At 52.2% G+C, this 14269-nt stretch overlaps 8 protein-coding genes across 8 annotated transcripts; all 8 read left to right on the forward strand.

Annotated features, from left to right (window-relative positions):
* Positions 1–435: 435 nt before the first annotated feature.
* Positions 436–1011, forward strand: C7974DRAFT_430322 (putative glutathione-dependent formaldehyde-activating enzyme; the record flags this gene model as incomplete). The annotated part of the gene is made up of 1 exon (XM_046144690.1): positions 436–1011. One exon carries the CDS (start codon positions 436–438, stop codon positions 1009–1011), a length of 576 nt encoding a protein of 191 aa, XP_046003309.1.
* Positions 1012–1577: 566 nt separating this feature from the next.
* Positions 1578–2839, forward strand: C7974DRAFT_408233 (uncharacterized protein; the record flags this gene model as incomplete). The annotated part of the gene is made up of 2 exons (XM_046143313.1): positions 1578–1655; positions 1709–2839. The coding sequence occupies 2 exons, from the start codon at positions 1578–1580 to the stop codon at positions 2837–2839; spliced, it is 1209 nt and encodes a 402-aa protein (XP_046003310.1).
* Positions 2840–3626: 787 nt separating this feature from the next.
* On the forward strand, positions 3627–4541 carry C7974DRAFT_430324 (RTA1 like protein; the record flags this gene model as incomplete). Its single annotated transcript, XM_046144691.1, has 3 exons — positions 3627–3791; positions 3837–4343; positions 4395–4541. The coding sequence occupies 3 exons, from the start codon at positions 3627–3629 to the stop codon at positions 4539–4541; spliced, it is 819 nt and encodes a 272-aa protein (XP_046003311.1).
* A 628-nt stretch (positions 4542–5169) lies between these two features.
* C7974DRAFT_420032 (SGNH hydrolase-type esterase domain-containing protein) lies at positions 5170–6315 on the forward strand (the record flags this gene model as incomplete). The annotated part of the gene is made up of 5 exons (XM_046144238.1): positions 5170–5379; positions 5435–5616; positions 5667–5834; positions 5883–6039; positions 6092–6315. The coding sequence occupies 5 exons, from the start codon at positions 5170–5172 to the stop codon at positions 6221–6223; spliced, it is 849 nt and encodes a 282-aa protein (XP_046003312.1). The 3' UTR covers positions 6224–6315.
* A 231-nt stretch (positions 6316–6546) lies between these two features.
* Positions 6547–8387, forward strand: C7974DRAFT_349473 (salicylate hydroxylase-like protein). Its single transcript, XM_046139437.1, has 3 exons — positions 6547–7175; positions 7224–7751; positions 7798–8387. Exons 1-3 carry the CDS (start codon positions 6765–6767, stop codon positions 8200–8202), a joined length of 1344 nt encoding a protein of 447 aa, XP_046003313.1. The 5' UTR covers positions 6547–6764; the 3' UTR covers positions 8203–8387.
* C7974DRAFT_326168 (beta-lactamase/transpeptidase-like protein) lies at positions 8388–10106 on the forward strand. Its single transcript, XM_046138981.1, has 2 exons — positions 8388–8565; positions 8615–10106. Exons 1-2 carry the CDS (start codon positions 8455–8457, stop codon positions 9992–9994), a joined length of 1491 nt encoding a protein of 496 aa, XP_046003314.1. The 5' UTR covers positions 8388–8454; the 3' UTR covers positions 9995–10106.
* Positions 10107–10111: 5 nt separating this feature from the next.
* Positions 10112–11671, forward strand: C7974DRAFT_23213 (monooxygenase). Its single transcript, XM_046137391.1, has one exon. It carries the CDS (start codon positions 10280–10282, stop codon positions 11522–11524), a length of 1245 nt encoding a protein of 414 aa, XP_046003315.1. The 5' UTR covers positions 10112–10279; the 3' UTR covers positions 11525–11671.
* On the forward strand, positions 11672–13076 carry C7974DRAFT_23214 (uncharacterized protein). The gene is made up of 2 exons (XM_046137392.1): positions 11672–11991; positions 12047–13076. Exons 1-2 carry the CDS (start codon positions 11818–11820, stop codon positions 12968–12970), a joined length of 1098 nt encoding a protein of 365 aa, XP_046003316.1. The 5' UTR covers positions 11672–11817; the 3' UTR covers positions 12971–13076.
* The last annotated feature ends 1193 nt before the right edge of the window (positions 13077–14269 follow it).

Consider the following 14269-nt stretch of genomic DNA (forward strand, 5'->3'; position numbering starts at 1 on the left):
CAAAGACTTATTTTTCGGCCTCAGAGTCGCCTTCGATGAATATACCTGCTTCCGTAAATTGAGGCGCGTAAGTCGTGATGACTACCCGTGCCCGCAAGGCGGCTCCGCGTCAAACGCGGGGTTCTTTTGTCCGAATGAGGAATCGAAACACACTTATCGATCCTACAACCTTCTCGGTCCGCTTGGAACGGGTCCACGCAGGGTATTACGCCATACACCCAGCTCAATCTCTCGCCTCTTCCTGTGTATCATTGGCTCCGTAGTCCTCAGGTGGATACCGTACGGTGAGGGGAGCGTAACGCAACTCGGCATGCGGAACCGCAGGCGTATATATTGCTGCATCGCAGCTGCCATCGAGCCACCATGAATTCGCTCTCGCTCACCCTGAAAAATAACCTGAAGACTATCAGCAACTACCTTCCGTTCTCACTCACAATGGCCCCCTCGCTCCACCCAGCAGTTGACTCCGGCATCAAGAAGGGCGACGCCAACAAAGCCGGCGGCAAGCTGTACTGCCACTGCGCGTCCAACAAGGTCGAGGTCACGCTCGGCTCCAACGTCGCCCACAACCACGCCTGCGGCTGCTCCAAGTGCTGGAAGCCGCGCGGCGCGCTGTTCGCCCTGATCGGCGTGCTCCCCGCCGACAAGGTCAGCGTCACCGCCAACGCCCACAAACTCCACATCATCGACCCCAGCGCCGCGATCCAGCGCAACGCCTGCAAGGAATGCGGTGTGCACCTGTTCGGCCGCATCGTGGCCGACCACCCCTTCAAGGGCCTCGACTTTGTGCACACGGAGCTCAGCGACTCGGCTGGGTGGCAGGAGCCGCAGTTCGCGGCGTTCGTGTCGAGTATCATCGAGCAAGGGTTTGATCCTGCGGGGATGGACGAGGTGCGTGCGAAGTTCGCGAAGGAGGGGCTGGTGTCGTATGATGTGCTGAGTCCGGCGTTGATGGATCTTATCGCGACGTTTACTGCGAAGCAGAGCGGGAAGCTGTCGTCGAAGTTGTAGATGTGTGTTGTGGGTAGTGGGCTTTTTGGTGTTGGGGCGAAAGTGAATGCACATGGCGGCGCGAGGTAGATACTAAGGCTTTCAGGAGGGGGGCGTCCACTCTTGTACTGTAGACGACTGTTGAGCACCCTGTTAGCCCGCTCGTGATGCGGAGCAAATGTCACACCAGTGAAAAGAGCAGTTCTTTGAGAAGTGTGTTGATTGAAACAAGTTTGCATAAGTGTCACTCTACTTCGTATGTACATGCGATTTGGACTCCATGAGTGTTCAAATGCAAGACATCGCGCTGCCGTGTGATGCATATCCTGAGAAGCAACTTCAAATAAAATTTGTTCTCTTATGTTAAAGTTCATAGCGCTCCAAGCCTCAAACCCGAACATGGTTGATAACATCATTATCCAGCTCCGCAAAGAAGGTCCTCCCCTTCGGTAGAAATTCGGCTTTCCGGATCGGCAACAACGACTGACTAGCGTCGGCACCGGCGTCTCTTTGGAACGCTGGAACCAGACCTCGATTGCAGTCGTCAAATCGAGAAAGCAACATGACTATCCTGTGACAACGCCACAATGGAGAGGGTTAAGACACGCAAGCCACACAAAAAGTCAAGGAACGGCTGTCTTCCTTGCAAAGCCCGTCATGTCAAGGTGCGAAGGCGTTGATACCATCACTTCCGGATCGGCGGAGCTGACCATCACAGTGCGATGAACAGCAGCCGGACTGCGCAAATTGCGTGAAGCAAGGCACGTCATGCGAGTATCGACCTTCAAAGAGTCGTGAGGGATCCACAGGGTCGCCATTACCCGTCCCTGCAACATACACACCCTCATCAACAGAAGGAGGGGTATTCGACCCGGCTTTGCCGAATCTATCTTTCACACCAACCCAAGACCTTACAGTGCTTAATCTACCCCAGTTACGTTTGTTGCATCACTACACGACTGTCACCGCCCTGACCCTTGGCGCGGACTCGGAAGCTCATGAAGTCTACGCCACAGCCGTTCCACAGACTGCTTTCGAGTATCCTTTTCTTCTCCACGTGCTGCTCGCTCTAGCTGCACTTCACCTCGGCCGGATCTCTGGACCTGGCCTGGATAACCTTGAGTACGCTCTCTTAGGAGGCAGACACTATGATGCTGCTCTCGTAAACTTCCAGACCACCGTCCGCGACATTGACGAGAGCAACTTCAAAGGTGTCCTCATTTTCGCAGCGATTCTGTTCCCTTACTCCTGTGCAAGCTCAGTGGACCCTAGTCATAACGTGGATCACGCCTTTAATTCGCTCCTTACCAACTTTACCGTGACCAGGAAGGTTCGACCAATGGTTTCTAGCTTTTACAACATTATGAAAGCTTCCATCTTGGGAAAGTTAATACCCAAGGACGTGCAAGGCGTCGACTGGCTCACACAAGAGCCACCAGAGAACACCGAGCTTGTGCAGCTATGTAAATTTGCTGAGGTGGTGCACCAGCTCTACCCCCCGGACATTGTAGACGCCTATGGCTACGCGATTCATATCCTGGTCTTGACTTTTGCGGCGGCAGAGAAGTCACATGAACCACCTTCTGACGCACTCCTCAAGATCTGGATCCACTTTGTCAGCGATCGATATGTCGAATTGCTTGCGGAACGGCAACCAGGTTCACTGATTATCTATGCGCACTATGCAGTGTTGCTGCAGAAGAGTAGTGTCCGCTACTGGTACTTGGCAGGTGTCGCGGAGCAGATACTTCGGGTCGCAGAAGCGCTGGTACCGAGTGAGTGGAGTGGCTGGTTGGAGTGGCCTAAGGAGCAGCTACGAGACCCTCACAACATCCACACTCCGGGATGAAGAGCTCATTGCTAGAATTATCAAACCACATTTCGATTTCGAGACAAGGGCAGTGGCGCAGTGCAGCCTGTAATCGAACACACCGACCTGCAGGAGGACCTTGGTGCTGGGGAGGGTGTTGATATCCCGGGAGCTATCACAGTTCTGGAGATGCTTGCGAGAATGTCTAAAACCGTAACAGTAGCTGCGTATGATCAGCGCTTGTAAGTTAGGACCGCTCTCAGACATGAAGCTGAGGTACTAATTGGTACCAATGTTAGGTTGTAGCAGCTTGTACTTACAGCACAACAGCACATGTCGCGATAGAATCCGTGACGAAATTTGAAACAGCAAGTACGGTGCCTCAAAGTGTTAATGAGCATATTTCGTACGACAAAGCGTTCCTGCGGTGAGGTTCCGCAACTGTTTTCACTTTGGTAGACCCCTGTTTTGTTGCTGGTTACGTGTACGCAAGCGAGTACGGTGACCAATCAGAGTGTCGAAACATACGACAGCACCCGTAAGGCTTGTTTCTCCAGTACGGCAATGCGTGAAGGGTCCAGATTTTGGGATGTTCGTCGGAGAGGTCGATACGGGCGTATCAGTCTATACGCGACCGTCTTCTGCTATACATAAGGCCTCTCTCCTTCGACACTGAACCACCATCAACTCCTCTTCACCATCATCCCTACAAGTTGGACTTTCTCCCCGCTGTCGACCAAACACGAACCAACCTAGGAAGGACAAGACATTACCCAAGCCAGGGCTTACAGCACCAAGCTTTAACCTTAAAGCACTCTTCAGGGTCATGGCGGACACAACCAAGCCGGAATATGTTCTCTGGCCATACACACCGTCCATTGCCGGTGGAGCAATCGCCGCCGTTGTCTTTGCACTGTTGACATGCGCCCACGTCTTCAGGCTTGTCAAAAACCGCACATGGTTCTGCATACCTTTTGTCATCGGTGCCTTGGTATGTGACGCCACAGTCTTTGAAAGCTTGCACTGACGTCCGTAGTTCGAGACCATCGGTTATGCCGCGCGAGCAGCAGCTCACAACGATACCATCACTAAGACGCCTTACATCATCCAGTCTATTCTCATCCTCATCGCCCCCATCCTCTTCGCCGCCTCGATCTACATGATTCTCGGACGCTTGATCATGCGCACTGACTCCGCATCCTACTCGATCGTACGCGCCAATTGGGTCACGAAGATCTTCGTCACCGGAGACATCCTTTGTTTCTTCATCCAGAGTGGCGGTGCTGGCATGCTGGTGCAGGCCAAAGACAAGGACGGCGTCAAGAGAGGCGAGAACATCATTCTCGGCGGTCTGATCCTCCAGATCCTGATGTTCCTCTTCTTTGTCATTGTGGCAGGAAAGTGGCACCGCAGACTGGAGTCCAGACCCACGGCTGCATCCTCCGACATCCCATGGCAGAAGATGGTGCGCTTCCTGTATGCTGCAAGCGCGTTCATCACCATCCGTAACATGTGCCGTGTGGTCGAATACGCCATGGGTAAGGTAAGATTTCCTCCTTTCATGCAACTACGACATCCACTAATAATGATCCAGGAGGCTTACCTGCTCCAACACGAGTGGCCCCTTTACATCTACGACTGTCTTATGATGATTGCCACCCTCGCCGTCTGCCTTACCTGGTACGACCCCAACATCAAGCCCGGTCGCAAGACCGACGTCGAGTTTGGTATGCGGCAATAGGATAAGGGTCCGGATCAGATAGGGCTGCCGGCTAAGCGTTCTACTGACGTTACGTCCCTGTTGGAGCTTTACGAGCGGTAGCGGGTGATCCAGCATCCAGAGTATCTGACGCATCGTTGTTCAAACATAGACGTACGATGACAGGTTTCTGTAAAACAAGTGCACCGCGATACCGCTACGATTCCTGATTCTCTCGCAGGCGTGTTCTGGAGCAGAGGTCCTTCAGTTTTCTTTTTCTTTTTTCCCTTTGTCAACAATATACCCACAAGTGCTACACTTCCGCGAAACCATAGTCAGTAGCCCCTTAAATAGAACAAAATTCAACCTGCGATCAACCCCAAGTTTTAAGCGTGTTTTCTTAAAATTGTCAAGACGGAAGATCTGATGCAACTCGGCCTGTGTTAGCCCGAGCCGCAGACGATCCGCAACCCCGAGCTTTGCGGGGCTCCGCATCAAGCATTCGCACTTGATTTCCACACTGCGGAGTAATTAAACGGCCTTTTCGCCTAGCGGGAAGATGCATGAGTACAAATACTGATCACTTGGCAGGGCGCCACTCAGCACTGCCAACCAGGTACACGGGTTTCACGTTTCAATCATCCAAGGTAGCAGCCACCAGACGCCCACCATGAAGCTCCAGTCGACCGTCGCGTGCCTGCTCAGCACACTCTGTGTTGTCGCGGCCAAAGTACCGACGGTGTGGCTCGCAGGCGATTCGACCACGGCTCCGGACGGAGGCAAAAACGGCACTCAGGGTTGGGGCCAGTACTTGAAGTACTCGTTGGGTGATCGAGCGTTGGTCAACAACTCTGCGTTTGCAGGACGTTCTGCACGGTCGGTATGTGAACCTGACTTTTTGCCGGTGAAGAATCAGCATCGCTCACATGATGTAGTTCACGCGCGAAGGCCGCTTCGAGCGCATTGCTCAGGGCCTGCAGCCAGGCGACTGGGTGGTCATTGAGTTCGGGATCAACGATGCGGGGGCTCCGAAGAACGGATCCACGAGCACGACTGGGGACAAGGGCCGACCGAGTTGTCCCGGTGAAGGTAATGAGACCTGCACTGTGGATTTCAAGTGAGTAAACACGTACCGGCGGCTTTGATTCTTCTGACCTCGCTTGACAGCAACACCACCGAGATTGTGCAGACGTTTCCTACATACGTGAAGGCAGCGGCGCAGAAGTATCTCGACCTGGGAGCTGCAGGTATAGTCATTGCTGAGCAGCTGCCGACAAATGTCTGGGAGTCGGGCAGCTACACGTACAGGTCGCCGGTCTTCGCTTACTACAGCGAGTCAGTAGCAATGTTTTCCTCTCCGTGTCTTCTTGCTGACCAAAACAGGTTGGCTACAATCGAACTCGGCGGTCCAGCGTCCAATGTGTTCTTCGTTCAGCATGGAGCCTACGCCGCACAAGCGCAGAAGTTGCTCGGGAAGGCTGTCGTGGATACGAACTACCCAATGGATCACACGCATACAGCTCCGTTCTTGGCAGATGTTGTGAGTATTCGGCTACAACCGGTGTTTGTGGAATCGGCTAACACCTCGACAGCATAGTCAAGCTTTCGTCCTTGGGTTGAAGTGTGGAACGAGTCCCCTGGCGAACCTGATCGTCAATGCAACCGCACGCATCGAGCAGGAAAGAGGCCCTTGTCTGCCTGCGAATGCGACTCTGCCGATTTGAGCAACTACGGTTTGAAAAATAAGAAATGTCGTGTTCGTGTAGGTAGTCTGTAGTGTGTGAGTGCGACTGTAAGATTCGGCGGGTATGTTCGGGCGGCAATCGCACCTTCCGACGGAAGCAGCTGTTACGCTAGTGTAATTCTCATCCGATGTATCTTCCGCTGCCTCCGTTGCCCTCCCCCCCCGCCAGTGCGGATACACAACCCTGCACAATCATGCTCGGCATCCCAATCAGCTTGCAGGCCTTTGTAGCAAAATGCGCGAACGGGTCGTTATCCGCAGTCACAGGCTCGTCGCATTGTTCTCCGATACGCTGCGGATCATCGATGAGGTTGACGGCGCTCCTACGATAACGCAGATCCGCGCGAGAATGCATGCTGCGCCGTGATGTATATGTAGAAGGCCTGGCGCAGCCTTCATGCGGCCATCATCACTCATCTATTGATTGTAAACTTCAAGCCTTGCAGCCCGCGACCAACCCATCCTCGGACTCGATCCTCAAATCAGTGATACGTCATCATCACTAAGCAAGAGCAGACGTTATGGCACAAGGCTGGCGACAACTCAATGTCGGTGTGATCGGTGGCGGTATTGGAGGAATATCCGTTGCTATCGCTCTTCGCCGCGCTGGACACGAAGTCACCATCTACGAAAAGCATGATTTCGCCGGTGAGGTCGGTGCATCGGTTTCATGCGCAGCAAACGGCACAAGATGGCTGCACGAGTGGGGTGTTGATATTGAGAAGGGCGACCCTGTGGCACTGAAGAAGCTCATCAACCGTGACTGGAAGACGGGCGAGCCGGTATCCACATTCGACCTCGATGATTACGAGGAGAAGTGGGGATACGCGTATAACATGTTCCACCGACAGTACATGCACAAGATGTTGAAGGACTGTGCGCTGCAAGAGGAAGGAGAGGGGATACCAGCAAAGCTGCTCGTAAACCACGCTGTAAGTGATATATCTACTATACCTCGTTACGCCACTAACATAATTTAGTGTCAAGATATCGATCTCAAGGCAGGCACAGTCACATTCAAGAACGGCGTACAGGTCAAGCACGACCTACTCATCGGTGCGGACGGTATCGGCTCCGCTGTGCGTGGCATTCTCGGGGTGCACCCAGCAAAGCGCCCCGCTGACTCAAGTTGCCTGCACGCAAACGTCAGCACCGAGCAAGCAGTCAAACTCGGTCTCGTAGACTACTCACAGAATGCTGCTCTAGAGTACTGGGGCGGCCAAGAAGGGAAGTGGGATAAGATCGTTCTATCGCCTTGCAACGGCGGCAAACTGCTCTCATACTACTGCTTCTTCCCGCGAGAGAAGGGCGATTACACAACACAAGCCTGGGGGGCTGATGATCGACCAGTCGAAGAGTTGCTTGCGCCCTACCCGGAGCTGGATGCACAGGTTAAGGCGCACTTGGCAATTGGTGTTGAGGTTCAGCCGTGGAGGCTGTGGGTCCACGACCCATACCCGTATCTCCAGAAAGGCAACGTTTGCTTGTTGGGCGATGCAGGCCACCCGGTAAGTGCCTTAAACTTGTTTGGTTTACCTTGACTAACACGCACAGATGATGCCTCACCAGAGTCAAGGTGCCTGCATGGCGATCGAGGACGCCGCCGCCATCGGTATCATCTTCAACAAGTCGTACTTCCAAGGCGACGTTCGCGAGGCCCTCGAAGTCTATGAGAAGGTGCGCTTACCGCGTGCCACTCGTGTGCAGGCGGCGGCTGCAAAGGCTGCTTACAACATCAACGAGCGCATCGGGTTCTCCGCGAACAAGGACAAGTGCCCGTCGTACCAGGTTGAAGACGAGAAGAAGAAGCTCACGATTGAGGAGATGAACGCGTACGATATGTACAAGGATGTCGAGGAGAAGTTGACGCAGGTCAGGGGCGAGAAGTTCCTTGCACCGTTCATTGCCGGGTTACCAATCGGCCTCGAGATGCCCAACGGCGTGACTGTTGGAGCTTGAGTAATCCTTGCTGTGAGCCAAGATTGTGCGTTCTACTTTCCATGTTACTTTAGCGTCATGTCCAAATTACATATCGGAACGCCATTTTAGGTGGCAGCTGCTTTCAGGTCTTAGTCAGACATGCAGCGTCATCGTAGTTTTACATAACCCGCGCATCATACGCACGCGTCTTCAATGAAACCAGATCTTCAAAATTGAGCTCGTTGTCAACGTGTTTGGTTGAAATCCTAAAGATATTGCGTCTCAGAACCCATGGCCCACACAAACGCTGCATTTGACGCGAACGTTCGAAGACTTATCTACGAGTGGCACGTACCCGGGCTCGGTGTAGCTATTGTACAAGGAGACGAAATCCAGGCAAAAGTATCCAATACTACCTGAGGGTTCCCGAAGTAAGCTAAAGTGCTCGCAGTATTACGGAGTCGCTAGGCTCGATGGAGGCGCTTGTACAGAGGACACGCTGTTCGACTGCGCAAGCACCTCTAAGTCTTTCACAGCAGCATGCATCGCACTGCTCGTCGACGATGATTCGTATCCAGATGTGCAATGGCGAACGCCAGTCTCCCAAATTCTGCCTGATGACTTCGTTCTCCCGGATCCATACCGCACCGCCAATGTCACCATCGAGGACATCCTCAGTCATCGAACAGGTGACCCCGGCCACGACAATGCGCTCCACGGCCAGAGCGCTGCTGAGCCAGATAATGCAAAGTCTATAACGCGCAATCTGAGGAATCTACCGTTCAACAAACCACTTCGCTGTGACTACCAATACAGCAACATCATGTTCACTGTAGCTACACACCTGATCGAGACAGTCACCGGTATAGCATACAGCGAATTCATTCGTAAAAGGCTTTGGGAGCCGCTCGGCATGTCAAACACCTATCACGATGTCACAGGCGTGGAAGCTGGAAACGCGCAGGCTCACCTGGCGATGGGTCACCGCTGGGTCCAGGAAAAGGAAACGTACCTCGCAATGCCATCGTACGCGCAGCCAGAAGGCCAGGGTGCAGGATGTGTCTTCAGCAGCGCCGGCGACTATGCAAAGTGGGTGCGGGCGCTTCTCCAGCGGTCTGGTCCCCTGTCAGCGGGTGCGCACAACGAGATGGTCAAAGGGCGGATTATCGTTCCGTTCGAAGGCAACGATGCGCTTCCACTGTACGGTCATAGCGTATATGCGCTAGGGCTAATTGCTGAATCATACCGCGGCCATATGATATTCGGTCACGATGGCTCCTTTGGTGGATTCAGGGCTCTGATGCGATTCTTGCCGGGGCACAATTGGGGCATCGTCGTGTTTGGCAACTCAAACGATGCGTTCTACGTCCATCAGATTCTGTTCCATCAATTGGTGGACGAGGTGCTTCGGGTTCCTCAGGAGGAGCGTACAGATTGGCCTGCGTACTGGCGCAAGTGCCACGAGGATGGGGAGCGAGAAGAAGCAGAAGAAGATCCAGACCTGTTGCCACCCGATTGGACAGAACCACTTCTTGTACCGCTTGAAGATATTGCTGGCGAGTATTTCAATGCTGGCTATCGCACAATAATCCTTTCGCATAACAAGGGGAGCTTGGAGGCTAAGTGCAGGGACAGATGTACGGCCTTTGATCTTCGCTTTGATCATCTTTCAGGCGACAAGTTCGTCGTCGAGTTCAGAGATGTTCTGGAAAACACTACGCGAAAGATGAAGGCTGAGTTTAAGATCGACAGCGCAACAGTACAGAGCTTCGGCATACCGCTGTGCGATGAGATGAAGGACGAGCTCATCTGGTTCCACAAGCGTAGCTAACGTCCTTGAATATCTATTGACAGCGGATATTTGTATGAAACTTATTCCAGTCGTCGGACCCGTACGTAGACGTGCCTGAATTCTGTCCGCGTCGACGCGTCTGGGAGTTTTGGGTGCAAGATGACGTCACCCACAAATCCACTCTGGATCGTTGTGGCACCCCTGCCACCTGCCCTTCTCGAGCAGTAATGATGATGACAACTGAAATTCGGGTCTATGGCCTACAAGTCTCGTGGCCATCCGCGCCGTCACTTGTCACAGCAGACCAAACTTTGATGCTGCCAAATGACAACTGCAAAGCCCAAGAACATCGTCATCGTCGGCGGCTCACTAGGCGGGCTCTTTGCTGGCGTTGCGCTGAAACATCTACGAAAGGATCTGAACATCCGCATACTCGAACGGAATCCTACGCCACTACTGCACGATCAAGGTGCTGGCGTGGTCGCTGGCGGTCATGTACAAGAGTTCTTCCGTAAACACGACAGGACGAAGACGCCTCTCGCTGTCACTAGCCACCAACGACTATACCTCGATAGGACTGGAAATGTTATCGATCGTGAGGATAAAGAGCAACATATGACGAGCTGGGATCTGCTGTACCACCTTCTGAGGGCAAACTTTGATGGAGTTGAGTCAGAATATGCGCAAGTGCCGGAACCGCAACCACACGAGGGGACATCCACATATGATTATGGTCATCAGGTCACTGGAATCGATTTCAGTGATGCCACATCGTTGTCAATTACGGCCAGAACCTCAACAGGCGACGATGTCACCTTCAATGCGGACATGTTGATTGGCGCAGACGGGCCTAGTTCGTCTGTTCGCAAATACATCGACCCCAAAGTGCAGAGAAAGTATGCGGGTTATGTAGCATGGCGAGGCACAGTTCCAGAAGACCAAGTCTCGCAATCGGCAACTGATGTGTTTGTTGAAAAGTTTCCCTTCTTCCACACGGAGGGTGTCCAAATTCTCGCATACGCCATACCGGGACGCAATGGCATTATCGAGCCAGGCAAGCGTTTGTTGAACTGGGTGTGGTATTTCAACTACAAAGAAGAGTCGCCCGAGCACGTCGAGCTCATGACGGACAAGAACGGCAAGAGACACCACATCACGCTGCCTCCAGGAGGTATTCAAAAGGATGTCTGGAAGCGACAGAAGGAAATTGCACGAGACATCCTTCCACCCCAATTTGCAGAACTGGTTAATAAGACCGAGGTTCCTTTCATACAGGCTATCACCGACGTCATCAGTCCCGCCGCTGTGTTGTCGAGCGACAATCGTGTCCTGGTTATTGGCGATGCTCTCGCAGGCTTCAGGCCGCACACAGCAGCTAGTACAAGCCAAGCAGCAATGGATGCTATGGAGCTAGCTAAGACTGTTGATCAAATTCTTGGAGGTGCGGATAGAGCTACCATGTTGAAGGATTGGGAGCAAAGTGTCCTTAGCTACGCTGTAACGATGCAACAGCACGGAGTAGACATTGGCAACCGAAGCCAATTTGGTACACATCCACTTCAAGGGTAAAGGTGAATACACAAATATTTGGACTAGGAGTTGATATTAGACTTACTAGGGCTCTCTCACCTTGCAACTACGTCTAGGAAATGCTAAGCTACTCTCACCCTTCTATTTTACTTCTGCCTTTACCCACGCATCTTACCAGGTACTAAGCTAGGGTTTTGATTCTGGAGATTCTATAAGTTTTCCCCCACTACTTCTAATCTTGCAACCTACATCACAATTGCAGATCGCATCTATCAGATTCAGTTATACACAAACATCTGCAAAAGCTACCAGTACACTCACTACAATTTTCCATGAGTCCACAAAAGCCCTACGAGCCGCTCCAGGCAGACTACTACCATGATCTCGAGCTTGGAAACTGCAAAGTGTCAGCTCCTGCTGAGATTCGGAAAGCCTATTTACGACTATCACTCAAGCATCACCCTGACAAAAATCCTACAGGCGCCAGTGATGCGAAGTTCAAAAGAGTTCGTGTAATCCAACAGGTATTAGCTGGCGAAGTGAGCCTGACCAAGTCAATAGGTTACCGCAGCCTACGAGGTACTCAGCGATCCGATCAAGAGGTTCCTGTACGACGCCACCTTTCAATATGTACGGCAGCAATGGGTCGACTACGATATCGCTTTGGGAAAATGGCAGCAACATGAAGAAGCCCAGGAAAAGAGACGCCTTGCAGAGGAGGACAAGAAGCGTGCGAAAGCTGAGTCGAATCGAAGGTGGCGGGAGAAGATAGCGCAACAAAAGGCATCTCAGAAGCGGGCCAACGAAGAACGCATCAGACAAGAGCAAGAAGCTCAGAAACAAGCTGATGCCGAACGCGAAGAACGAGAGGAAGAGGAAGAGCTACGAAAGCAAGCAAAAGCATTTGCTGAAAAGCAGCGCCTTCGTCAGAAGAAGGAAGATGAGGCTGCTGCACGAGAGCAGAGGGTTCTGGAACGGGCAGCTGCGGAAAAACGTAAGATTGCCGAAGACCGACTGCAACAGATAACAAAAGCGGCCGATGAAAGAATGCAGAAGGTGGCAAAGAAGGCACGCGAAGACGCTGCAAATGAGGCTAGAGAGCGTCAGATGGAAGAGCGCGAGAATGAACAGCAGTGGTGCGAAGCTATCGAACGCTCGCAAGCAGAAGATAATAGGAAACGCGTCGAGGAAACTCTTGCGCGCCAGCAAAAAGAGACAGAAGCTGCAGAAAAGTTCATCCAAGATATTATGCAGATTCGCGGAGAGACAAAGGACGAAGTCTTAAAGGACGTAGTGCTTATTACAGTGGAAGCGGTTGATTCAGAGCTCAAGATTCGGAGGGCAAAAGACCTAAAGCGCAAATCAGGCTTTGGTAACGAAGATCCAGAGCGACTGTTCTCCTTGTTGAACAATCTGTTTGCCAAACTAGAAGCAGATGGCGAAGAGAGAGAAAGGCCCCGCTTCAGTAAGAAAAGAAAGCTCTGAGAACGGTAATCGAAAGGGGAAGAATCTCGGGGGGCAGCGACACAATGAGAAGATGTCTTACAGGCGTCGGCGTTCGACTTTGCTTCACGAGCTCAGAATTTGCGCATCATCTAAAATGCTAGCGAGCTATCTAAGAATCTTCTGTCTGTTACTATCATGCTCGGAGATATCCGGAGATTACTCAACAGTGTTTGCTTTGCTGATGCGTTCCTGCTTCGCATCCTTTCACCAACAGCGCCTTATGGTGTGACCCATTTCACTTTGTCTTAGGGCGGGTCATCAAAAGGAACCTTACCACAGACTCCCTTTCGCTTCTGTGAACATCACGGTCTCAACCATGGCAGAGAATGCGCCTGTAGAACCAAGAGTGGCAGATCATTACTTTAACTTGAAAATTCCACGTAATGCTACAGCAGCTCAAATCAAACAGTCGTATCGAAGGCTAGTGCTCGTCTATCACCCAGATAAGATCGCGCCTGGGCAATCAAAAGATGCTGCGGAGTTTCGACGGGTAAGTCTCACCTCCGTCCATGATCAGAGACGTTATCCCGGTATTGACGACACTGGAGATACAAGAAGCATATGAAAGTCTGTCTGATAATTCCAAACGCGCCAAATATGATCTTTGTTACCAGGATATACAGTATCAGTGGGCCTTGTATCGCCAAAACATTGAGCGGAGATGTCGGGAGCAAGAGAAGTGCAAAGAACGAGAGCGTGTCAGAGCGGAGAAGGAGCGTCTAGCTGAAGAACTCTCTCGACAGACTGCTGAACGAGCACGTGCAGAGTTTGCGAGAGCTGCAAAAGAGCGCTTAAGACGGGGCAAAGAGATCGAAGCTGAGGCACGTGCTGCAGCGGTGCTTGAACGTGCTCGGCAGGAGCAGGCTCGCAAAGCGAAAAATCGTCTGGCGGCGCAGAGACTAGCTGACGAGGAAGCTGCGAAGAAAGTACTTGCGGAAAGTAAAACAGCGGCTCTCTTAGCGAAAGTAGCGAAAGAGGTCCAACAACGAGTAGAGGAGCAACGGAAATGGGAAGAGATGCGGTTCCCTAATTTGGCAGAGAGGCTCGGAATACCCCAGGCTCAACCCCAATCCAGTTTTCTGTGCGCTATTAAAAAGCAACGAACGCACGTCATAAAATTACAGAAAACCAGGGTCGCATTGGCTGAACAGCATGTACGCGAGGTACATGACGAATATGCCAGCAACGTCGATCAACACAGGGAGCGTCTTATCAATGGAAATTCGTCGATATTGGCTGGCAGAGGAAAGTTGGAACAGCGCGTTGCGACTTTTGTGG

This window comes from Boeremia exigua (genome assembly GCF_020726555.1).
Source record: "Boeremia exigua strain MPI-SDFR-AT-0100 chromosome Unknown C7974scaffold_1, whole genome shotgun sequence".
NCBI classification, from domain to species: Eukaryota; Fungi; Ascomycota; class Dothideomycetes; order Pleosporales; family Didymellaceae; genus Boeremia; species Boeremia exigua.

Bases quoted from the DNA above. Each gene is read 5' to 3' on its own strand.
- C7974DRAFT_349473 (XM_046139437.1), top strand. From the start codon at position 6,765: ATGGCACAAGGCTGGCGACAACTCAATGTCGGTGTGATCGGTGGCGGT. The intron at 7,176-7,223 runs GTAAGTGATATA...AACATAATTTAG, and splicing joins AGCTGCTCGTAAACCACGCT to TGTCAAGATATCGATCTCAA. The intron at 7,752-7,797 runs GTAAGTGCCTTA...TAACACGCACAG, and splicing joins TGGGCGATGCAGGCCACCCG to ATGATGCCTCACCAGAGTCA.
- C7974DRAFT_326168 (XM_046138981.1), top strand. From the start codon at position 8,455: ATGGCCCACACAAACGCTGCATTTGACGCGAACGTTCGAAGACTTATC. The intron at 8,566-8,614 runs GTATCCAATACT...AAGTGCTCGCAG, and splicing joins GAGACGAAATCCAGGCAAAA to TATTACGGAGTCGCTAGGCT.
- C7974DRAFT_23213 (XM_046137391.1), top strand. From the start codon at position 10,280: ATGACAACTGCAAAGCCCAAGAACATCGTCATCGTCGGCGGCTCACTA.
- C7974DRAFT_23214 (XM_046137392.1), top strand. From the start codon at position 11,818: ATGAGTCCACAAAAGCCCTACGAGCCGCTCCAGGCAGACTACTACCAT. The intron at 11,992-12,046 runs GTTCGTGTAATC...CCAAGTCAATAG, and splicing joins GTGATGCGAAGTTCAAAAGA to GTTACCGCAGCCTACGAGGT.